This window comes from Larus michahellis, chromosome 1, assembly GCF_964199755.1.
Source record: "Larus michahellis chromosome 1, bLarMic1.1, whole genome shotgun sequence".
NCBI classification, from domain to species: domain Eukaryota; kingdom Metazoa; phylum Chordata; class Aves; order Charadriiformes; family Laridae; genus Larus; species Larus michahellis.
The window spans coordinates 43,777,053-43,803,051 of NC_133896.1; the positions used below are offsets into that span (position 1 = coordinate 43,777,053).

General features: G+C 38.6%; 1 protein-coding gene across 4 annotated transcripts in view; it reads right to left on the minus strand.

Moving 5' to 3' along the window:
• Window positions 1-25,999, minus strand: part of PAWR (pro-apoptotic WT1 regulator) — an 84,241-nt gene that overhangs the window by 4,932 nt on the left and 53,310 nt on the right. For all 4 annotated transcript variants that reach the window (XM_074573961.1, XM_074573952.1, XM_074573971.1 and 1 more), the window contains exons 4-6: window positions 12,678-12,712; window positions 3,900-4,047; window positions 2,765-2,869 (exon numbers count right to left, since the gene is read on the minus strand). In XM_074573961.1, the coding sequence (XP_074430062.1) occupies window positions 2,765-2,869; window positions 3,900-4,047; window positions 12,678-12,712 (288 nt within the window). The remainder of the gene's footprint in view (window positions 1-2,764; window positions 2,870-3,899; window positions 4,048-12,677; window positions 12,713-25,999) is intronic.

Sequence of the window (25,999 nt, forward strand, 5' to 3'; positions counted from 1 at the left end):
ATCTGAGGTTTTTATGAAGCAATTACCCTTTTCTTACAAAAAACATGGCAGACATACTTTTAGTGGCTAATGCACTGCAGTGAAAGAATGCCATTTACGACAGAAAACCTTTTCCATTTCTCTATATAAATGCAGCTCGTGTTCTTCAAGTATCTTTGTGATGTACTGACTGATCTCAGTAAAAATATATTGTTACATTAAAACATATTTACTTAAAACAAGAGTAAGTCTGCCAAGAAGTCTTCAGGATTCTTGGAAAAAGTTTTTCAAGTGTAACACAAGACCTTTGCCAATCAAGGATGCACCCATGGTTATGAACTGATTGAATCTTCTAGAAAAAGCATTTCTGTAAATATGAGGACTGAGCAGTCAGAAAGCTATGCAATAAAATGGCATTTTAAGAACTTATTTATTCTTTCCATATCTGTGCAACTTAACATGCAATAACTGCATATTTTGATAAATAGAAAAGACGGAGAAATACCATGAATGTGTAGGTGGTCAAATTTAGAGACCCCTATTTAGATTGCCTACCAGCAAAACTTTTTAAAACGATCTCTGCATAAGCTCACTAAGTAAAGTTTAGTCCTCAGGACATCTTTTTATCTGAGCAGAGGCTGAAGATCACAACTGTTCTTCCATGCAAAGCATCCAATCCTGATGCCAATTCTACAGAGTAACGTTCCATGAAGAACAGATGGATGTCCAAGTGCTGGCTCTCATTATCTCTGTTATGACAATACACCTTAGGCAAATATAACTGCCCTATTAACTTCAATAGCCTTCTATCATAGGAATGATGCAGTATATTTGTAGCTTTTCTTAATATTCTAAACTTTTCCTCTTTCTAAATCCACTTGGATAGCCAATGTAGAAGCAATCTCAAATCCAAGAACTATTAAAGAAAGAAAGCACAACTGTATCTGTTTTAATGGAAGCATCACTTGAGATGTGGGTTCAAACTTTTGTAAGAAGGCAAATTATTATGCTGGTTATAAAGTCAAAAGACAGCTATTTCATCATTAAGAAAAGCCCAACGGATGCAAACATAAATAACTTGCACTGAAATTAAGCTAACAGACAATGTTATAGCTATGGTAAATGCTGACCTGTTGGAGAAAAAAAGCCATTCTCTTCTGCGTTTAAGAGAAGCTACCTAGGGAGCACCAATGAGATGGCTTTGTAGATCTGATGGAAAGGTACAATTTTAGTCATTGTATAATAAAGAGACTTTTGAAAGGACCGTATTATGTTTTATGTTTTCTTTCCACACAACAGGCAGAAACTGCGGTCATACTTAACAGAGGCAAGGCACAGGCACCTGACTTTACTACAAATGTTCAAAGATGGTTTCTAGTCAGAAACTCGATGGATTTAATTTAGGACATCATACTTCAAATATAGCAGAAAAAATGTCATTTCTGGAACAGCAAAGCTCACAAACAGACATGGTCCTAAAACACAAGCTTGCAGTGAGTTAGGTTCTTTTGATTTGTTCTTCCTGACCTCTGAGTCAGGAAGCCAGGGGTGATCAGCAGTATTAAGTAGCTTTGCCATCCATTATGTAGAAGGAATGAACACCTGCCTTGACTGTAATAAGGTCATCAGCTTAGATGTGACAGATTCTTTGCAGAATCGAATACTGGCATAAAGACTAATTCCTCAATTAAAACAAATCTCTCCAAACCAGACAATATTTCACGTATCCTACAGATTAACTTCCAACTTCCTTTATTAAAAAAAAAATAAATAGATACATGTTTCAGAATAATCTCACGCCCTTTTTTTCTCTAGATTAGGTTGCAAACTTGTGAATGCTGTTCTACTTTGTCATAAATGTATAGCGCAAAATGAAAAGTCTGCCACTATGCGCACAGATTTATTGCCTCCCTTCAAGGCTGGACTGACCAAAGCCAGTTCTGAATTTTTTTTCTGAATTTTTATGGGAACATCTGCACTGGACTAGTAGACATGTATTTCCCTAGTACATCCAGGCTCTGCACCTCAGCCAGGAAGTGCAAGATGAGGTCACTAATCCACTCTGTGAAAGAGTTCCAGTCTGCCCTTAAAACTGGGACTTGTTAACCTGGTATCTTCTATCAACTTTAAAACTTCTCATCCTGTCCCATTCCCAAGCATGTGTCTCTCTTCTACCCTTCTCCTCCTGCCTACACACCTTGCCTGAGTGATCCTAGCCCATGTCTCCTGCCCCCTGTCTTGTTCTGCCTTTACTCGGGAATCAACAACAAAGAGTATGAGAATGTCTGTCAGAATATAAAGCAGTTACTCCCAAATCATTCTAAGATCATCTAAACTATTATCAGTATTTAAAAGCTGACTAAAATGGAACTAAATTTATAATTACTTTGTCAAACAAAAGTACTGTGTTACAATTTATTGAGAAAACTGTCAAAATCCCAATTAATTACTTCCTGGTATGCTATGTACTGAATTTGGAAAGAAGAGGCAGTAAAAGAACACTTGCTTTTATAACCTTGTTCTGCAAACATTTATAGCAACAAGAAATTCAGGTACTCCAATAACACAGAACTTTCGGAAGTTAGTCATGACAACCAGAAGTCATCTGGAAAAAATATACCTTATTGACATGCCTCTTGAAAAATTACACAAATACAAAAAAAATCCCCACACTTAATTCTCTCCTGACCTTGCCCAGTGGATGCAGGTGCCTGAAGAAAAGCACAGAGAATGCAGAGACTTGTATTCCCTCTATATCGCACCATATAAGAAAGCGTGTGCTTACCCTGTTTAATAAATCAATTTCTTCCTTCAGCTTTCCAATTAGTTCCTCTTTGTCCTGTGTCATCTTCATTAGTCGCGCATTTTCCTGTCTCTCCTTTGCAAGTTCCTAAAACCAGAATATGCACTGAAGTTTGAAATTTAATTTTTGGTTTTGAGAGACAGTTTTAAGTTATTACCACTTAAACAAACAAACAAAGAAGAAAAATTCACACACATATGTGTGAGTTTTGACTTTCTACAGGAAGTCAAACCCATGTCTTCAAGCCCTTACATTTCAAGGAGCTAAAGAATCGTGTCTAAGAAAATATTCTACCCACAGCAAACCTGTGTGGTATCTCCCATTCCAGAGATAATGTTTTAATCAATATTTAACTTAAGCATGAAACCAAAACTGGATAGGGGCCCAAAACAGAAGTAAGTAGATGTAGAGTATCAGCTTCTAAATTTGTTATATTGGGAGGGTTAGTCCCTTTCTGGGGGGTGGGGGGTGTTGGGGTTTTTTTTAACACTACCGTTAACAAGGAATGAAGACTCACTGTTAGATCTGTGGGCCTGAATGTGAGTAAAAATGGAAATGTCCATTAGGAATTCAGTAAATCAGGGTTCAGCATACTGAAAGAACGCCCTTAAATCTTCCTCTATTTTCTGTGTTACTGGCAGTTAAATTATTTCAGAAGGAAGCTGATTTGGAAGGGAGGATTATGGTGTAATTCACTCAAAGGCGGCTTCCCCAAGTCTTTAAAAAAATTAATAAAAAAAGTAGTAATTTCTACGAAATATGCTCTATTTTCATCTTTTCCAAAAAAAGACCTATTCAGATTGTGTTTACTTAGTAACTTTCATCCATACAAATTCAAGAATATTTGGCAAGTTACCCGTAAAAATCCACTTCAGAGGAAAACAGAGAAGCCAGATTACACAGATGACATTATTTAACAAAATACTGGTTTAGGTGGAAAACTCAGCTTTAACATTATTACATTTTCCCAAAATTGTTTGTATGAAGAACGTGTGAAATAATGAAAACTTCAAGCATTTAGCAACATTTCTATACATTTTACTTGCAAATTTCCCCACGGAGTTTCAGAAGTAATTTATTTCAGAGGTATGCCATGCAGATGTTACTTGGTACTTACCCTTTCAAGTTCCTCAATCCTCTTTTCCAAAGCGTTACTTGGTATGGAACTGCCCGAAGAATTTGCATCCCTGCTGTATCTGCTGTAAGTTGTCCTGTCTGTTCGGGAGTATCTATTTTGAGCATCATCTTCCGGTGCATTAGCTGTGCTACAAAGGCAAAGAGCAAATGAAACACTTAACAAAATGGAAACGATGGAAGTAACAAGAAGTGCTTTCCAAAGCACTCAACAGGTCAGTCTAGTAAACTGCAGAGAATTTATTTCACAGCTCTTGTGCTGCTGAGAACTCGCTAAATTCACTGCCTCAGGGAGTCAAATATTTGGATAATGTAGATCTCATCACGTAGGTAATCAACTTTGAACACACACTTATCCTACCTTATTTTGAAAAATTTGAAAGTTTTATGAACTGTGCATATTAAAAACCTAGCTAAAAAACTTCATTTACAAGAGTAAAGTACCACTACAAAGTTTAAACCAAGCATCTTTTTAATCAGATGAAAACATAAAGGATGAAAAACAAGTACATGTCCAAAATGTAAGAAGCTTACACGTATCAACCGACTTTTCAGGAACTATGGATACGGCCTGGAAGGAACTGGAAAGCAAACCAAAGTGAGAAAGTGATGTGGCCCAACATGTTAATTTTACACCATTTCCAAATATTTTACTTCAGAACTTGAATACACAGTGGTTTGTCACAGCTCAGTTGGCAGGCGCTCACTAACTGATGGTATATTTTTTGTTTTAGATCATGTGTCTATTCCTTAAAAATCACTGCCATGGAATGTTAACAGATAAGCACTGCAAATGCACAGAAGCTAGCTTTAAAAAACCTTATGTCTTCTCCATTGTGATTGCTATGTACAAAACCAGTGCTAATTAAAAAAATATGAGAAGCCAAGCATTTTCAAAGCCACAAATTTATGTATTCCTCCCGTGGCTATTTCCTTCCTAGTAGCAATGTTATTTACCTGCAAAGTAGAATCTAATGAATAATTAAGAGCAGCAGAACAGAGCGCCCTGGGACCAGAAATACAGACCTTTCACTCCCCAATCCACCAAACCCACACTTATTTGACTTTGAAAATATACAGCTGAACAGCCAAAGACAAAAAAAATCCTGTTCAGTCTTCACCAGGAGAACACGAACGGAGACACTCAAAAGCCATCTGGACATGGTCCTGGGCAATCAGCTCTAGGTGGCCCTGCCTGAGCAAGGAGGTTGGAAAAGATGCCCTCCAGAGGTCCCTTCCAACCTCAACCAGCTTGTGATTCTGTGAAATCACACAGCTGAAATACGTATACAATAGTTTTCTAGAGCACCTCGGAAAAGAATAAAAAGTGCTATGAGTATTCTTACAACATTTCCTTTAAAACATAGAAGAGTACGTGATTAATGTGTTCATTTAACAGTTTTGCATTTCATAACTCCAGAATACCCCTGCTGACAATGTGCAAATCTAGATGGATACAGTGCAAATCAAAAGCAGGAGTATCTGGCAAAAGGATATCTTTTCATGGATATTAATATTATTTTGCTCCAGTACGTGTGAAGTTTCCAAGGCACATTGACACAATTGTAAGGAATTTTGTAGCTTGATGTTATTACCATATTTAGCACTGTTTATTCTTCATCTAGAAGTTTTTTTAAAAAAACATTTCTAGGACCGGATGCGCATATTGCAACACAACATAAGAGAAATATTTTAGCTTAACTCTATAAATTCTAGATTATTTAGCTTTCTGTATGATGTGTTGTTTTGTGCTGTTAGTGTCTCAAGGACAGACCACACAAAAAAGGCTCAATTTTTCCATCGCTCAAAAATGAAACCTTTTGCCAATATACTGGAGTATCTCAGCTTGGTTCCAGTGAGTGATATTGGCAGATGCTCCTACAGGAAAGTTAGAAGAAAGAACACCTAGATAGGAAGGGTTTAATTAATGCTGAAAATTAAGACATTTTCTGTATTTTCCCTGAAGCTCACCCTCAAAAATTTCCTCACCTATTCCACTGGGGAGTAGACCCTACTGAACACATTCCCTTTCAGTATCAGCAAGTACAAAGGACATATCATGAAGACTTCTAGGAAATGGGATTTTTAAAAAAAAAAAAACATTTAAGGAGGCATTAATATGTAACCTAACACGAGGAACATGACATTAACAAAGTTCATTATTTTGGCTGTTATAACCTATGTCCATTACACAGCAACAGCAAAAAGGTATCATCTGAGACACAGTAGACATCTTTCACAAAGAACAGAATTTTAGTCTTCAGATACAATGTGACTTTGTGAGCCTTAAACAAGTAAGAAAACTTACCTAGAATAATAATAAGAACTTGGTGTCTATGCTTTACTAAGAGAAAATACCTATCAACCAGCCCCAACAAAGATATCTCTATGGAAATAAACCTGTACATTTTAATACATATCTATATATATATATAAAAAAATCTACTCTATATTTATAAATGTATAACAACAATACTACTACTAATAATCATCATCATCTTCATAATCATCATGTCTGAACTGAAGAGCTTTGTATACTACTAAGAAAACAAAATGGGTTTATCCCTTCTTTTGGTACGCACGTGACAGCAGAACCCATTTAGTTTGAGACTGCAACAGAAACCTTGCTTCTTCCACCTCCTCACTGAATAAAGGTTTACGTATACTTGTAACTTGGAAGTTGCTGAAATCTCACCAAAGGTACGAAAGAAAAGAAAGCCTGCTGTCAGTAGAGGTACATTGGGTAAAAGCAGTCATTAGCACCAGATGAAAAATGATAGGGGTCTGCAACTGAAAAAAAATTTAGAGTCACTGTTCAAGAATGCAGTTCAAAATGTATTCCACTTTCTAGCATCGAAGTAACTTATGCATATAACTGTTTCAACATTTGCAGTTGAAACATCTAGCCATAGGCTACGGCTGCAGGAAACCGTGTTTTTTAAATTATTTTTCGAGAAGAGTATCTGAGATTGTATTTGTAGCTATACACTGGATTAGAGTGTGCACCCGGAGAATCTATATGGATAGACACATTCCTCACTACTGCTTCAAAAGGGCATGTTCGACATGATGTTTAACAAAATTCAACTTGTTGTTCCATTAGCTTACTTTCAAGTAGCCACTATCAAACCTTCATTTTAAATGTGTATTCCTGTACTAGGATGCTGAAAACAGAAAACACTTTTGCAACTTAAGACAACTTGCTTTCCAAAGTTTTTTTCCGGCTGTACTTAAATAAAAATCATATCGCAAAATCAATCAACACTACAGTTTTGACTACTCTTACACAGAAACAAAAATTTTATTTTGTAATGATGTTCTAGGCATCATTTCCTTTAAAATAAAATCAGTTATTCACACAGGGACGGGTTTAACAGCAATATGACAGAAAGGTGGAATAAATCTTGCTCCTTCCAGCACCTCTTTGGTTCTCTCAATGTCTGTCTGAAGCACTGTCCAAATTGCCATTTCATCCAATTTAAATCAGTCAAAACCAGGTTCCATTGATTTCAGCTAGGACACTTTTATTTTTATTGCCGGAATCTTGTAGCTACACTTGATTTGGAAACTCCTAATTAATTACATCGCTGCAATCCAGTCAGTTGCTCACAGCTGCTTTGGAAGAACAAGCAAAAGACAGTACTTCTAGATAGGACACCTTGGACTTCTGTTACTTCAGACTGCTTAAGCCGAGTCGGTGGCTTTCAGAGCTGAGCTAAGGCAAGGCAGTCTTGTTTTCTCGACAGCTGCACATTCCTAGCTCCCTCCACTTTTCCTGGCTCTGGCCTTCACGTGACTGAGTAGGAAACCATTCAAGGAGCCGGTGTGGCAATTCAGCAAAAAGGAAGCCATCAACTTGCTCCCTGAAGCAACATCCTGTCCGCTTGCATGAGCGCTGGCACAAGGGACAGTGAGGAACTGCAGCTGGCTCAACATAGACCATCAAAAACTTCTGCAGAAATAAACCCATAGTGTTTCTGCCTTCTCATAACATCAGCATTGGCTGAAAAGGAGAAGCAAAAGTCAAGAAAAGCACCTTGAGTGACTCCTGTCTATTTTAAGTGTTGATACCTGCCCAGTAGCGGTCCTAATGTAACAAGCTAGATGAGACAGCGCTTCAACAGCCAACCCTCACTGCAAAACTCCCAAACACGGGTATGTAGGCAAGTCTGGGCACAGTGTTATGAAACAGTATTTTGCAGCTGTATTTTTTTGAATTAGCGAGACCACGGTTAGTGTGATGGAATGCAAATTGTTATACAGTTTAAGCTTTGCAGTAATCTAAAAACACTGAGCAAGAGAACTTCAGCAGCGCTCTTCAGAGCGCCTCTGAAGCACTCGCTTCTTCTCTTCCTGTGATCTCTTCTTCCTCATTTATTTTTCATCTCTTGCATGAATGTTAAACTTGAGTACAATGTAGTCTTTTAGAATTAGTGGGCAAGGAACTCTACCTGTTGAGTTCCATGTTAGTGTGCCATACTATCCTAAAAGAAGGGGAAAAAACCTCTCTGACATTTTTGTCTGGAAGCCATAAAACCATACCATATTGTATTCATTTCCACTAATAAACGAACTTATAAAGGGAACACACCCCTGAACCACTGAGAGAGATTTTAATCTATCTCTTTCTGTAAACTGATCCAGCCTGATCCGTCTGATCCATGAACCATGCAAAAAATCTTCTGAGTTATTTTAAATCCTGATTTGCAGGGTTTTCTTTTCAATTCAAGACATTTCTAAAAGAGCAGCTAGATTGGTTCAAAAGCTAGTAGACAGTCTTAGAAATAAGCTGCTAAAACAAATTGTCTGTGCTTACAAAAATATTACCATGTGCACAAACATATCTTGCTTTACTGTTACATGCAAACAAACAAAATTTTTAGTTCACAGAACACAAGAGAAACATAATTCATGTTTACATGTAGATTACACTCAAATATTTCAATAAACAGAATACTCCTTGTCATTCTCTTGTTCGAGAAATCAGTGAGGACACCAACTATGCTGATAGCATCAGACCTGAATCAAAATCATTCCTACTAATGTCAATGTGCTTGTCGCTTTAAAATAACTGCTCACAAAGCAGTGCAAAAACTGGTAGACCCAGTTGCAGTAATAGTAGTTTGGAATAGACAAGATGAGCCGTATCACATTAAGAAAAGCTTAGAGAAAAATGAAAGATGAGAAAGTTGATATGGGCTATTGCAACTGAAGGACACCCACACCTTTTAATCACCTGAAGCTCAGAGGCAGAACAGATGGCTGATCACAGCTCCCAGATACTCTCCTGAACCTGTCCTGCGGCCTTTGTGTCAGCATGACCTTGGAAGATTCTGGTCATGCTTTTAGTAGTTCTTACAGTACCACTCCAGATCACAATAGAAGCATCATTTTCTTTTGAAAATATTTCATGCAGTTAGTCACGCAACTACAAAGGAACCCCTCCACTAACTTTTAGAGTGTTAAGGGTGGAAATATCTGAAGTAATTTCAGAAGACAGACTACAATTATGGACTAAGATCCTCATCCCAGACCTTTATTTACTTTACTGCATAAGGAGACAGGCTCAGTTTGCCGAAGTCAGCCAGAACAGAAGTAGAAAAACACAAGAACAGCCAGCAGAGTTCATTTGTAAACATGTCTTCCACTCAATGGACACTCAGGGAAATGGTTTTCTCAGCAATGTCATATAAATGTATAAAGATATAAATGTTTAACCACGGCTTGCTGCATCCATATAAGGCAAAGCAGCCAGTGTGTTTGATTAAATAGGTAGTAAAATCCGTGCAATTCCTTGAGCTCTGCAACATACTAAGAGAACAGTGATTCCATGAGAACACACAGCACAGATCTTTCTTCTCTGCTCTTAATTCTCTCTTGTCTTGTCAGGTCCAGGAGGCTGGGTCTCTCAATGCAGACATGAAAACAGCTACATGGGAAGGGAAAGAGAAAGTACTGGAAGCCTGGGACGCTATCAGTAAGCCAGGACTAGAAGTCCTGGAAGAGGAGGACAGAGGATGGAGACAAAACAGGAAAAAAACCCCAAGAAATCAGAAAAATAACAAAGAGAAGACTAGGACCTCAGTGGTTAAATATAAGGATGTAAGACAAAGGGGGAGAGAGAAGAAAGGGCGTGTAACTGGGCTAGGAAATGGAAACCAGTGATGTGAAGAAAAATGCTGAGATGAAGAGATGTCACTTCTGATAAGGAACTGGGGAAGAGGGAGAAGGCAGAAGAGAAGAAGCAGGAGGAGTAACCATGGAGGAAAAGGACCTGCATTCTTTCCACGGGGAGGGAGTCTATAACAGAGTCCAAGATTTTAGGACATCTTTTCACTTTTGCAGTCATATGTCTGTGAAGCCTAGTAACAGTCTCTTCCCCACCCACAAAGTCCTGACCACCTGTTGTCAGAGTGACGTAAGTGACAGTTTCAAATATGATCTCAAAGTGCTTGTCCCTATGTGAAAACATGCTTTGCTCTCAGTTTGCTTTGAAAACCTAAGGCAGCACACCCAAAACTGTTAAAAACACATTAAGTTGAACATATTTGAGCTTTCAAGCAGCTTATGGCCTCAATTCAGCATTCACGTTGCAGTTCTAGGTGCAATCACAGAACGGCATTTTCAGTTTTCCAAAGGACTTCTACTGTATTTGGGACTTAAGTGAGATCTGAGTGATCTGCGTAAGAATTACTGTAGAGGATGTTGTCTTCTGTAAGACCTTACCTTACTGCAGATGTTGGAAGGGGCAAACAAGCCAAACACTGTCAGAACAGAAGAGGACTGTGCTCCTGACTCCTTTAGCACTCACACCAGAGAGTGAAGCCACTGGGAGACATACCTTTGCTCAAGTACCTGAAAAATTACTTCTGGGGAGGTAGAAATTTTCAAATATAGAGGAAAACCAATAGATACTGTTAACTCTAATCACAGTGGGCACTGTATACCTCATGGAGGTACAGTTAGCATAAAACCCACTTAGTATTTGTGAGCACTGGGCACTGCTCTGACTTCACACGAAAATAATCTCTTGTTTTCAACATGAGGTTTGAAGACTATGCAAGAGTAAGACGGACGGCAACATACATAACAAAATAGTGAAGAGCAGCTCACAACAAGTCAGATTCCTCCTGAACGTGATGCCAGTCCTGAGGGGGAAAGCTGATGAACAAAGAACGTACATCCCACGTATAACTAAAGCCCACTGAACGCAGACTGCACAAACAAGTCTTATTTTAGCATTTTCTAGCTTTGGAGTTTCCTATTTTTGCAATGCTCATCAGAAGAATTAGCTTATTTTCAAATAAGCTATGAATGTGATTGTGCAAGCTTCTATTCTAGAAACACAACCAAGTTTTTGCAAGTGAGTGAGTATATCCAGCATGTGAACAGAGGAAAGATAAGGTTTATGAAAAGCCACAAAACACTATGACACACACCACTAAGTATTCTGTAGATACAAACAGCAATGAAATTCTGCACAAGGACTGAAGAGGGAGTGGAGACTGAACTAAAATATGTTTGATTAATAAGAAAGTAATCATGAAATCATATAGCTATTAAGGTTGTGACAATAAGTCCACCCACTCTGCAATGACAAAGTGATTTTTAAAAAAACCCTACAGCAATAAAAAGCATCATTTAACCAGGTTTATGAGAACCCAGGAATATAAATATAAAAGACAGCACCATACTAAGAAATCTACAGCATAACAGGATAGCTGGTTATTTTTTTACAATGAGGGTGGTGAGACACTGGAACAGGTTGCCCAGAGAAGTTGTGGATGCCCCATCCCTGGAGTTGTTCAAGGCCAGGCTGGATGGGGCTTTGAGCAACCTCATTTACTAAAAGATGTCCCTGCCCATGGCAGAGGGGTTGGATCAGATGATCTTTGAAGGCCCCTTCCAATACAAACCATTCTATGATTCTATAGGTGAACAAGTCTGAGGGATAGAAAATACCAGCCAGTGAAGACTAGATAATTGTAAGTGCTCTTTGCACTTACTTCTACAGACAGGATATATATACACAGATGAATTAACCACCTACACATTTTACCCACATAAAGGATAACTAAAAGACAATACATTCATGTGTCAAATGAAAACACGTACACACAAATGCCTTGCTTCAGTTGACGTATTTTAGACCCCATGTTACCATTATATTTTCCTAATAATTGTGATAATATGTGTGTAAATATTAATTCCATGTGAGCAAAAATTTCACACACTGGTCAGGTGCATCAAGAACTTCTGAAATATTTTACTGATTGAAGAACTTGAGTAATGACCAGGATAACCCTTGGCTCAAAGACAACAAACACAACAATGCCTATATGTGGGCAGCATCCCCTACAACTGAGACAGTAGTATGACAAAACCATAGAAATTTCTTTCAATATTACTGTGGAGAGCAACAAAGTTATCTTCCTGTATTAAACTTCAAAAGACGGCGGTTCACAAATAACTGTGAAACTACTAGCTCCTAGGTAAAGTGTAGTCAGGTTAGACATTTGCTTGGCAAACTGTTCTGCACTAGTAAGACCCAGCAAAATACTAGCTGAATTTGTTTTAAAATAGGAACATAATAGAGGGGTTTGGATAAGTTTGCTGCACTTCTCAGGTCCTTACCCCAAAATCAGGCTATACACCTACAGTAGCAGTATGATGGCCTCTACCATAAACACCCATTTAATCAACTTCATTTCTGGCAGAACTGTGTATGTAAAGAAATGTGTTGTGTGCGAAGATCTCATACCTTTTATACCTGCTTGAAACCATCCTGGAGGTGTCCTAAAAGAAACAAAAAGAAAAAACTAATTAACATTTTTCTTGTATTTGTATTTCCAAAATACTTTATCACTCCAGAGAAAACAACACCTGCAGTTAAGAATAGGAGGCCCATGCCTCAAACAGCTGCTGTACAACTCAGTTTTGCACTATTTTTCTGTCAGGAATAGACAGAATACCAGTATTATTGTCACTGTGTTACTGGTTCTGAACACCAACTCGGAACCCTTAAAGGGCAGCTTCTGGTTACATCTTAAAACTGGATGCACCCACTCGGTCCCCCAGCATCCAGAAAACACAGCTTAACAAACCACTATACACCTTGCAACCAATACGCCTTCGCCACCACTACTAAAACAGAAACGCTTGTGCACATTGATATCTGCTCATCTACTTGTCCAAGAGCAGCAGAGCAAGAACTGTTCTTTTTCTTTGGCACCACTGCCGTCCTTCTGGGTGGAACAAAAACTGATGCCAGCAAGTAATCAGGGTTGAGACCCAAATCAATTTATTACATATCAGCTGGGTCATGGTAACTACAGGTGTGCTCTTTGCCAAGCTTACCCAGGTGTTGTGACCTGGCTCACCTCAGTTTCTCTCAGGTTACCCAAAGCAGTCTCCCCTGGCATTTGCTGTTAAGGAGGTAGGCTGGAAGTCTGCAGGTGGATGTTGTATGCACTCAAATGTCAGACAAGGACACGTCAAGCTATGGTAAGTCATTTAGATCATTGCTTTCTAAGCACCTGCAGAGGCTTCAAGCATTCTGACCACAAACTTAAATACTCTGTGTCTCCTTTTATTGCTTTTTGGAAATGATCTTAACTGAAACAGCGAGAAACAGAATACATTTTAAATAGGAGTACAGATTTTAAATATGAGTTCAGTGGCGAAAGAGCTCTGCATCTGGCCCTTCAAAAGATGCCCTTCAAAAGATTCAAAACCTGGATTACATGCAGATTACAAGTCTTACTTTTTTCTAGTTTAAAGTAAAGAATTTCATTATTTTTCAGAGTCCCACAATGCAGTAAGATGTTTTCACTAAGATTACATTTTGTTTCGGTGGTTTTTGGTTGGGGTTTTTGTTTGTCTGTTTGTTTTTTTAATTTGAAAAAAAATCCATTACACTTTTATTCTGGTTCTGTAAAGACAGGAATGGAAACAAAAAGAACAGTGGGGAAAAGGGCTCATTTATTGTTACACAATCCCTGAAAAAACATCAATGCATTATATACCACTGAGAAAACCAGAAAGAATATATTTCCATCAACAATGCTATGCTTGTAGATTCCCAATACCAGTCTGATCACATGGAAAAATTAAGACATGTTTCAGCTGGTAAATGGTGGCTCAGATTAGACAGAGTAAGTCCACAAATATTTTTTAGGATGTTGTAAGAAGAACATGAACCAATTACATTATTAGTCATAGACAAAACTCCCCCCCAGCATCAGCAAACATTCCGTAAAAAGTCAGGAAAGAATATTTAAGGAGTTAATGAACTGAACAATTGCCTTTACTGGAAAAAATAATAGCAAAGAATGAAATTCTGTCTATTTATGACACTAACTGCAGACAAAGGAATAAATGAGTTCTCAAAACGAGATGCAAAAGAAATTCCATCCACTCTGAAAATCCTACAAAACATTATATTACCTTCACTGATCAGTGCATTAATGTCTTTGTAAGTAAACAGACTAAAAATAATAGGATAAAAATAATATTCTCTTACAGAAAATAAAGTTGGCAAAAAATATTTATATTACAGAAACAAAACCTGATCTTAAAGTGCATTTTATTTTATGAAGCATTTTCAGCTTCTGCAATATGTGCTACACTTTCCCTACTATAAGCATATGAACAACATTCAACAAAGTTAAGTTATGGGAATTATTTAAAGAAACCCACAAAGTGGAGTAAAATTGCTGTTTTAACACTGATAACTGTTTTTTCATTGATGACAGCATCTGAAAAATAGCAATTCACAGCTACGAAGCAGCAACGTAATTTCGCCTCTAAAAGGGCAAGGAAACAATTTTAAATGGTACCAATGCTATTTTTAAAGGTTACTAAGGGTACTTTATCTTTGAAAGGTCATGGCAGTAGGGGGAAGTTTCTGAGGACTGGAAGGAAGTAAATGTCACTCCTGCCTCCAAAAGGAGGACGATCCAGGGGACTACAGGCCAGTCCTTACTGCAGTCCCCGAGAAGGTGATGGAACCAACCCTGCAGGACAATAAGGTGAAATCAGAACGGATATATGAAGGGGAAAATATGCCCAATTGACTTAACAGCCTTCTATAACAAGACAACTGGCTCAGTGGATGAAGGGAGAGCAGATGATGTTTATCTCTATTTTAGCAAGGCTTAACACCTTCCCACATAACATACATACAGGCAAACTGCTGAAATATGGACCAGGTAAGTAGACTGTGATGTGCAATGAAAAGTGCCTGGACTACCAGGCCCAAAGGGTTATGAACAGCAGCATGAAGTCCAGCTGGACGCCAGTCACTTAGCAGGGGTTGATACAGGGGCCAGTACTGTTTAATGTCTTCATTAATGACCCAAATGATGGGAGAAAGTGCACTCTCGGCAAGTTCACTACAAGACTACACAAAACTTGGATGAGCGGTTAATAATACATCAGATGGCTGTGCTGCCACGCAGAGGGACACTGACAAGCTGGAAAATGGGTAACAGAAACCTCATTAGGTTCAAAAAAAGAGAAATGTAAAGTCTTGCACCTGCAGAGGAATAATCGCAAGCACCAGTACATGCTGTGGACCAGCTGGAAAGCTGCCATGCAGAAAAGGACCTGGGGGTCCTGGCAGACACCAAGTTCAACACGAGCCATCAATGTGCCCTTGCAGCAAAGAAGGCCAATGGCATCCTCAGGATGGGTTGCCAGCAGGTCAAGGGAGGTGATCGTTCCCCTCTGCTCAGCCCTGGTTAGACCACAGCTGGAGTGCTGGGTCCAGTTCTGGGCTTCTTGGTACGAGAAAGACATAACAGAGAGACTCCAGCAAATGGACAAACAGATGATTAAAGGTTTGGAGCATCTGACGTAAGAGGAGAAGCTGAGCGTGCTGGGAATGTTCAGCCTGGAGAAGAGAATGCTCAAGAGGTATCTTGCCAATGCGTGTATTATTATACGCCACCAGGTGTATAAACACCTGATGGGGTAAAAGAAGACAGAGTTATACTGCACTGTGCCCAGAGAAAGGACACAAACTGAAATACAGGAAATTCAACTTAAGCATAAAAAAATACTTTCTTATCTTATGTTTAATTTGTGAGATTAAACACTGGAGCAGACTGCCTAGAGAGGTCATGGAGTTTCTATCCATGGAAATAATAAAAACCCAACTGTCCACAGTCCTAAGCAATTTCCTATAGCTGACTTGCTTTGTCCACAAGGGTTGGACTAGAGACTTCCTGAGATCCCTTCCAGCCTTAATGATTTTGTGCTTCTGCTCTGCTTGTCTCATTTTTCCATCTGCATTCTCTCAGCTTAGTGAGTTTAAGTCTCACTAACTTTTAAGACTCACTAATATCTGGCAGCTTCAGAGGACTTCATTCTGCCCTCTAACATTGTTATTTAGAGACTTGCCTGTCTGAACTTTTACATACAGAGGACTGTAACGGTCTGATTTTTAGCTTTAAGACAGTCGGCAATGACTGACAAGGTGATTTGACTGATGTACGTGAACAGATTCAAGCAGTTTCATCTGATACGTTAAGACACGCGTTCACTGTATATGAAAACTGAAACGCTGTATCAGTAATATCAGTCACAGCTCTTGGTGGTGACAGTCTCAGAAACATCCTGGTTGTCCCATTAGCCATAGACAAGTGGTTCAATTCTCTTTTTAAGCTTAGATGGAGAGAGACACGTAGGTGACTAGGTCAAAATTTTGCCTAACTGGCTGTGGATACAACTCTTGCCAATAAATTAGGAACTCTGGGCTCTAAGCTTCCTCAGTTATTTTTAAAACAGCTTGTTTTTCAGGAAAATGCTTTAGCCTTGAGGCTACGGCCATGCTTCCTGGTGAACGTAAGCCTGCTTATGGTGAAAGGCAGAATCCACAAGAAAGGGAAAATTTGCACATGACATTGCAGTCTAGTGAAGCACACGTACCCCTGTACAAAGAAAACTCTGGATCTTGGATGCTTGTTTTCTACTCTAGACACCAAAAGGGTGCAAATGTATGCGTTGTATATCCTCAAATTTGCTAAGCCCTTTTCATATAGTAAACGCAAATATAAGCTGTAAAGCAGTTCATATACATAGACTTGTACATTTACCTCAACAGGAGACTTCTATAAGTTTGGCAGTACTATTCAGAAAAGCCAGTTTTTCAGAAAAAGAAAGCTGGGAAAGCAAACAAATGCTCAGGGACAAAGTACATGGCAAATACTCTCATTTGCTACAAATGACAGCTGCTAAAACAAAAAAAAAAATAATATTAACTATCCCTTTGTAACAGATGTTTCTACAGCAAGTATTAGTGGTTTTTATTTTTGTAGTTAAAACTAACTATTAACAGAAAATTAAAAATACACATCTCATGCATAAAAACAGTTTCCTCTGATAACCAAATAAATACTGCAGATTTGGTAAATTGTGGCTTTTATTATTTTGGAATCTCTAATGTAAATGCAAACCAATCATTCTTTAAGGTGATGATGCAAGCACTGGGGAAATATATTATTTATCTCTGTTCTCATATTATGAAATTTATTTTGTGTGTGTTATTTATCCAAAAGTTGCTGGTAACAGGAATACACATAGTTATACTATAAACAGCAACCTATCAATCAAAAATGAATCTAAGCTTTCAAACTATTCAAGAGCTCTTAAAATGAGGCAAATATCTCTTAATTAAGAGATCTCCTAATTTAAGATCTTGTCTGCTCCACCACTTTTGGAGATGAGAAGGTTCGCAGAAAATGAAAAAGGGGAAGGAGAAAGGAGGGAGATCCCTGTTCTGCAAAGAATTCATCTAAAAGCAGATGATTAGGCAGGTATATAAATACTAATTTACAAATCTTGCTTATATTCTTTAATATTTTTAAACTTCTGAGTTTTAATCCATGTTTAAAATACCTAGTCATTACTATAAAAATGAAAGATTGGCCAAAAAAATTCTTTATGAGCAATGAAGAGATCAGTTTATTTGTATGTATCCCTTTACTGTCTGTAGAAATCCTGAATGGAAAAGCAATCAGTAAAGAAGTAACCCATAACAATTATGCTAATGGTTTCCTTCATACTGATGAAAAAATATTGCTGCCAAAGACGTCTAACAACATCAGTTCTTCATCCAGGGTTGAAATCAAACACTTGTTTCAATGCAGTATTCAAAACACAGCTTTAAAATGGCTTTTACTTCTTGCACATATCTCTGGCAGCTTGCATTACCTTTTAACAGTACATGCTACCGCTAATAAATTAAATAAGCAAGTAGTCTTGCTCTTGCTGCATCCCAAGTGGGAGTTCTAAAACACTGCAGGCTGACATACATCAGCATTGCTCCAAAAAACCGGTCATGCTCCCTTTTCATCATGTCTGCAGAAGTGTTTGTGCAGCCATGTATCAATGCATGACAGGGCATGATCTAAGTGATAATAACCAAGGAAAAACCAAGGATTTGTCTCATTCCACATGAGCTCCTTCATCTGATTCACCACATAGCCTAACACACACACACACCTGCTCTACAAGAGAAAGAGAACATGTAAGGGAGAAAAGGCAGCTGAGACCGTTTCCATTAATGAAACCATTTACTGCCAATTAAATTCCTGTCAAACTAGGATGTAAGCAACTTTGCTAACTCCCCTCTCTGCTCCTGGCTCATCTTGGTATTTCATCTGGCCAATGTAGAGATTACATACATAAACAAGCTGGTCATCGGGGCTTTAAATAAATAAAGTTGTCTGTGTTTACAAGTGTCTGACAAAGATTTCCAGATGTTAAATCAACCCTACCATTACAAATCAGCTAGTTAAAACGCACTAACAAACATTGTTTTTAAACACGTACAAACTCTGGGCTCAGCTGGACTATGAAAACGGTTCACTGGAATCCCTTAAAAGACTATTTAAAAGTTTCGCAAACAATTAAAGCAAATTACCTGGATCAAATTAGGCTGGTAGGGTAGGCTGGTATATATACTGACATGTAGGATACGTGCAGTGTTTTAGAATCTGACTATACACTAGTGTGAATTATGACTACATAATTACATTCCTGCAGCATGCAAGGTTAATTTTTTTCATATGCAATCCAACTATGGGTTTCCTACAATTTCCTACACTTAGTTAAGATGTGAGTAGAACTTCACTGCATGGAGGAAGGAGGTCTATTGCTGGGGTTTCTTGCCTTTTTACATGTCAAGGAACAGGAAGATTCTATCTCCACCCAGCCAATCAAGTTTTCATGAGTCACATCTTGATTAACCACATCTACCTTCTTTTTACATTCAGTACAACCTTACATTGCAATTTCCTGGGAAATTGCAGTCACAGATCTTCTGCAATGCAGACAAAGTTTCATTCAGATATTAAAGTGAGGTAACAACCAAATACTTGACAGCTGAAAGGCAATTTTGATCCTACTAAAAACCAGGAATAACCGCAGGTGTGAAAAGTAGGAGAAAGAAAGATGAAATACACTTCTTCCCCACCCCCCCATCAAAAATCCCCAAAAGCCAGCATCTCTCAGGAGCAATACAGTCATGGAGATACCAGTTACCTTCTAAACCACTCGGAAATTTCTAGAGATGTTTTTCATGGAATGCAACACAAATTCCAATTTCGAATGGAAATGCTTTCACCACTCGGGTTGGGGGGAATCTCCACTCATTTACACAGAAACCTTCTTTCCAGAAGCACTATAAGGTGCTTTCAAGAAGCTTAAAGCAGCAATTCTATCACTCAACTACTTGCACCCTTTGTAGCTGTGCACTTTCTAGACCTCTACTTGGACAGAATACTTTTATGTACAAAACCATCCCGGGCTGCCTCCCCTTATTCTCCTAGCTGCCAAGATTTTACGTCTGTTTCCCAGATTCATTACATTTTATTTTTTCCTGGTGTGGATTTCCTAGTGATGACCTTAAACACTCTTTACTCACCCAATAAATCTCTTTTATAAGCAGTCATTTTAAAAATGAACTTTTATATCTAAAACCGTTAAGAAAGCATGAAGTTATCACCTCCTATTAATCAGTTACAAAATAAACTGAAAAAGGAACCTGGTAAGATGAAACAAAACCAAAAGCTGACCTGCTGCTCTTCAATGACCTGACAAAGTTTTTCGTATTTTGATCTTCCTTTGATTTCTACTCTGTCAAGTTGGAACCAACACATTTTAAGAGAGCCTTGTTTAATTTACATCCAACTGATCTTTTTAAAACATGCCATAATGAATAACACATAACAGAATAAACCTTTGAGCAGGAAAAAGATATTCCTATATTCTGGAGATTAAAACTGAATTGCCAGAATTATTTTGATATTTTAGCACCCAGACACTTAATTCCAGATCAGCAATACAGCACAACCTCTTCTGTGTGAAGCAGATGATAAAGACAAGCAAGACCTACAAAAAAAATGTCATAGGAGGAAAAGGAAGATAAGATTTCTTTACTTGTCCTGAAGAGAGGAAATTTAAGGTTATTATACCCTCTGGTCACATATCTGAAATACTGGGTGATTGATTCAGATAAGCATTTATAAAAGTGGAAAGGCAATGGCATTACAGCCTATACAAGGATGATGCTTTCTTTAGGAAGGAAGCAGTAGACAAAATAAAAAGGTAAGTTCGATAAGTACATTAATCTGATGGAGCATTTGGCTGATGGGGGGGAAGAGGGCAAGAGAGCATGAGAGCGCGCGTGAGTGTGCAAACAGCAGATCCAAAGGGAAGACACCTCTCTAGACAGAATAACTTAAAAACAAATCAGGACAGCACCAGAAGTTACCAGTTCCCTAGACTGACTTTGAATTTCCCAGGCCCTTTCACTGCAGCCCATGTGAAATCCATGCATCTTAAACAGGTTCCAGGCAGTCTCTTCCAGCTCTTGACTATACAACCCTTTGGGGAGAAAAGCTATTCAATTTATTTTTTCAAAGGGGAAATCTGTGATGTGTGTACATTTCTGGACTGTGGATGAACAATGTCCTACGTGAGAACACTGCACTTCTCTTTACCTGACAGAGCAGAGCCTCAGTGAAGTACTGCACATTCGATATGCACATGCACAGAGCCTGTTCATGTGCTGGTTTTGCTTTTCTGGAAATCAGGAGCAGTGAAGACAACCATGCAAAGAACGCTTCTTCCAAAGATCTGCCGGGTATCTATGAGCTCTGGTTCAGCATTGGCCTTGTCTGGCTCCTGCAGAGTGACTCAAACATTCTCAGACACAGCCTGCCTGGGCAGCGCACCCTGCAGACATGGGGCATGTCCCTTTCTGAATCCCGCCGAGGGGGAAGAGTGGTTCAAAGGCACTGCAGTGCCTCAAAGAAGAGACATCCAGGCTGCAGCACGGGCAGCAACATCGAACTCTACCACAAAGACGTTCATTCTATCCTGACCTACTGGAATATATTTGCACCATGTTCCCAAAAGTATTCTGTAGTACACACATTATCTGTCTCCAATTACTTCACGGGATAAAATCCAGCTATTCCAACTATTAATTACCTGTCCAACTGTGAAGGAAAAAAACCCAAGTATATCAGTACACCAATTATTCAACTGTGGCCCACTTAGGTCAGACTTATTTCATGTCATGTCAATATAATCTAAAAGTCTGTTCTTACATAATTCCATAATTGCAAAGTATGAATGCTTTGTACGAAGAAAAACTCATTAGAATATGTAAGTTCATGGTGGTTCTTTGCCTAAAAACCGGTATGAACTAAATCTAATGCCTAACGTTTTGGGCTACTCCTTGGACAATATGATTTACAAACCTATTTGTATTTTTATACAAACAAATGCAGGATTTTAAAGTTTATTAGTTCTTATAGTTCACAAGGATCTCTTACTCAGTTTTAAAATAGATGTTAATAACACAGAATCACAGAATGGCTAAGTTTGGAAGGGATGTTACATTTACACTACATATATTACATACTTACATACAAGTATTTTTACATGGTATCTTCTGTTAGATTGTAGCATACTGTTCCGTGCTGATTGATAAACATAGTCGTGTGATTTAAGTAAGACTATAGTATGTTTACAATGACCTAGAGGTTTCAAAATTCTTACCTATAACTTGTAAAGCAAAAGAAGCCAAATTAATAATTACAGATGAAAATTTGCTCAGAAAAAGGAGACACCGACATGAGAGAAAATGAAAGAAATACAGTGAAAATATTATTTCCACCTAGTGATCAGCCTACACTACATTACACTCAGTGTAGTGAGATAAATCCAAGGGAGTGGCGAAAAAAGAAGGGCAAAAAAAGAAGGGCAAAAAAAGAAGGGCAAAAAAAGAAGGGCAAAAAAAGAAGGGCAAAAAAAGAAGGGCAAAAAAAGAAGGGCAAAAAAAGAAGGGCAAAAAAAGAAGGGCAAAAAAAGAAGGGCAAAAAAAGAAGGGCAAAAAAAGAAGGGCAAAAAAAGAAGGGCAAAAAAAGAAGGGCAAAAAAAGAAGGGCAAAAAAAGAAGGGCAAAAAAAGAAGGGCAAAAAAAGAAGGGCAAAAAAAGAAGGGCAAAAAAAGAAGGGCAAAAAAAGAAGGGCAAAAAAAGAAGGGCAAAAAAAGAAGGGCAAAAAAAGAAGGGCAAAAAAAGAAGGGCAAAAAAAGAAGGGCAAAAAAAGAAGGGCAAAAAAAGAAGGGCAAAAAAAGAAGGGCAAAAAAAGAAGGGCAAAAAAAGAAGGGCAAAAAAAGAAGGGCAAAAAAAGAAGGGCAAAAAAAGAAGGGCAAAAAGAAAAAACCACAAACCAACTGAAACAGATTGGAAAAACAAATTTCAGACAGGGAAAAGTTAAGTGTCTTTAATTCTGTTCACTTACTTAAGTGAACCTTAACATTATTTTTCTACAGCCTCATCTACTATCTTTAATTAATACGTAATTAATAAGGACTTCAAACAAGAACTAACATAGACATGCTAAAACGCCTGGGTGGAAGCGATATGTATTATTCCTGTGAAGCCAAAGGAGTTATGACTCATCTCTCTGTTTACATAGAGCCAGGAGGCCATGGAGAAACACTGCAAGAATGTCTAGGGAATCAAATCAGACATCTTACAGGAAGGTTAAGTATCCTCAATTCCCACCTATGAAGAAATCTATTAGGTGGGAGGAAAAAATTAAAGAAATGCCTGCAGGTAAAACAAGTAACTCCCAGGGAAGTCAAGTGTCATCAAGAAGAAAACAGCTCCCAAAAATAAGGAAACCAGAAATATTCACTAAAATATATGAATGGAGTTTTTTCTTTATTCCTTATTCTCCATTTCTATACCCAAACAATATTCGACACTGAAGAGCCAGAACAAGAGTTCAGGACAAGTAGGAAGGCCCTCAGAACAAAAGCTATGGAGCTGATTAGATGAGGCTGATAAAGCCTCACTAGATCTCGGGTGACTCACTGACAAAGCAGAGCTGGATAAATGATCAGAAAGACACTGATTATATCCAACATATGACCTTCACGGATCAATGTTGAATAGTCATAAACTGAAAATATAGCCTTCCTCAAATCCCCTGAAAAGAAAGGGAACTTGGAAATACTTCCACAAAGCTCGCAAATTGAATGTGTTGGTCAGTCATAAAAAAAAAAAAATAGAAAAATCAATACATTGCCAGGAACCTAAGGAACACCTCCAACACATGAGCAAAAAGCACAGGATCTAAAATACACACCTTGATGCTGAAACAGGAGAGCGTTTTTTAAAAAAGATGGAATTCAGATGGATATAAACCTTTACGGCTCAGAGAAATTAAGAGAGCAGTGTCAGTTCTTAAGGGTCTTTTACAACCTAAACGATTCTATGATTGCAGGATCTCGAGTCATGGAAGAGATAAGTCATGATATGAAACCCACAGCAGAGATGACGACAGTGAAAACACAAACAGTATTTGCTGAAGTACATTATAGCAAGTGTAAATATAAACACCGAGCTATGCGCATAGCCCCTTCACAGCACACTACCCTGTGTCCAGACATACAGACAAAATACAATTTCTCAAAATTATTTTCAATGGAATTTGTCTCAAGATTTTACCGAGCATTATAACTTTTTCAGCCTCACCTTCGAGTGCTGACCTGCTTCTTGACTTGTCTACACAGTGGTTTGCACACTATGTAGTAGAAACACAACTGGTGATAAAACCAGCTTCTTCAGTGGAACCAGTCTAAAACAACGAACCATCCTGCCCACCTCTACCAGGAGCTGGTTCAAAGAAAAGAAAAGAGAGACCCTTGTTGGCGAGTCTCCCAGCAGAATGGGCCTGACAGTTTCTACTAACAAGAGAGTAAATGGAGGCTGACAAGCCAGAGACTACTCTATGGTTCCAAGGCCAAGTGATAGAGTCACCACATCCGTACCCCAAAGGAGACAGTGAGTCTCCTCCATGCCCCATGTGGTATCCCTGAGAAATAATAATCTGTAGGTTCCCTCCCGCCCACCCTCGTCAAAAGCATGTGAAATAATGCAAGGGACGAACTACAGCCCAAAGTGGTATTTTCACAGCATGAAACCTAGGTCTGTGTTGCGTACCCCAGAAAGGGCATGCAGGGATTAAGGGCATGCAGCTGTTTCTGAGCTAGCAAAGGCTAGGAATGTCCTCATAGCACTACACAGGCAGTCAAACCTGGTGCTGTGATGTTCATACTACATGTGAGTACTGGTTCCTGGCACAGTATCCCTCAAACAGTCCCCAGGTATGATACAGGAGAGCACTAGGGAGCATGAACCAAAACCATGCCAGAAAACCTTGCTAATAATTAAGCCATAGGCTCTATCAGCAGGGCAGTGGTTGAGCTCACACCCAGATCTTGCTCTTTTTAGCAGTATGAACTTAGTCAGACCGTCTCCACCAAACAACTCTGGATTCTGGACTCCTCCTCCCCCCTGAGACATCACATTACACCAGACTACAAGGATTTGGAGAAGCAGGCTCCCCCCACATGGGGGAATATGCAGCTCCTAAATGCACAAGCACATCTGAGCAACTACCACTATGATACTCTCTAACTTATATGAATAACATGAATGTATGATCCACCTTATAAAAATGTTCAACAACTATTGCTATGTCTATTTCCGTGGAGCTGTATACATTTTTGCTCATCTTTCTGCAACAGCGAATAAGTTGTCTCCCCTCTCCACCTGGCACAAAGACATTCATCAGGGATCCCCTCGGTCCATATAGGTTCTTGCAGAAGAGCATCTTCCCCCTCTGTACACACCCCGCAAGTACTTAAAACGTCATTATCTAGGCTTCAGACTTGTTCCTGGCATGAAAGCAGTATCAACTAAAATTCCCTCTCTAGAATGGAATAGCAGAATAGTGCAGGAATCAGGAGTATTACCATAGCTTACAGAAGCTTTCAGTCAAGCTGTGTCATCTATTTGTACAAGCAGATATGGCAGGAAGTCCTTCCTTTTTCAATAAACTGGCATTTACCAGAGGACTCTTCTTCCCACAGAAACTTCAGCTACAGTGTATCATTATACTCTAGGGACCACCTTTTCCTTTCCCCAAGAAATTTTAAGAGAAGACTGGGAGGAGATACCTGCTTAAATATCATCATTTTTGACACTTGAACAGAATTTCTGTATTGACTTTTTCAGAGATAAAACAATCTTCTCAAACCAGCACTCAGTTAGCTGAGTTAAAAGTGATGCCAGCCCTAAAAAGAAAGCACATGGGAAAGTGGGAAAGAAAATGAATTCCTTCACCTGAGGCCCCCGGTGACTGTTCAAATCATTAGCTGGGAATTTGAGAAACTGCTTCCTATTCTTTCTGATCATATAAAAGCTCCAAACCAGTGTATAATACTAACTGATGTACCAGCTTATGCAATTCTGGAGCATAGCTTGACGAATTCAATAGTAAAAGAAACAGCGCAACAACAAAACAAATGCCTGGTCATACAGGCTGAGTACATTGCAGCAACATCCCTAGATAAGAAAAAAAAAGAAAAGTAAACAAAGGTGGTGGTGATGGGGAATCTTAATGGAATGATCACAACCGAACTGAAGAGATAATACAAGAAAGAAATCCTAATGTACACACGTTGTTTCCCACTTGGTCTGCACAAGGATTTAGAA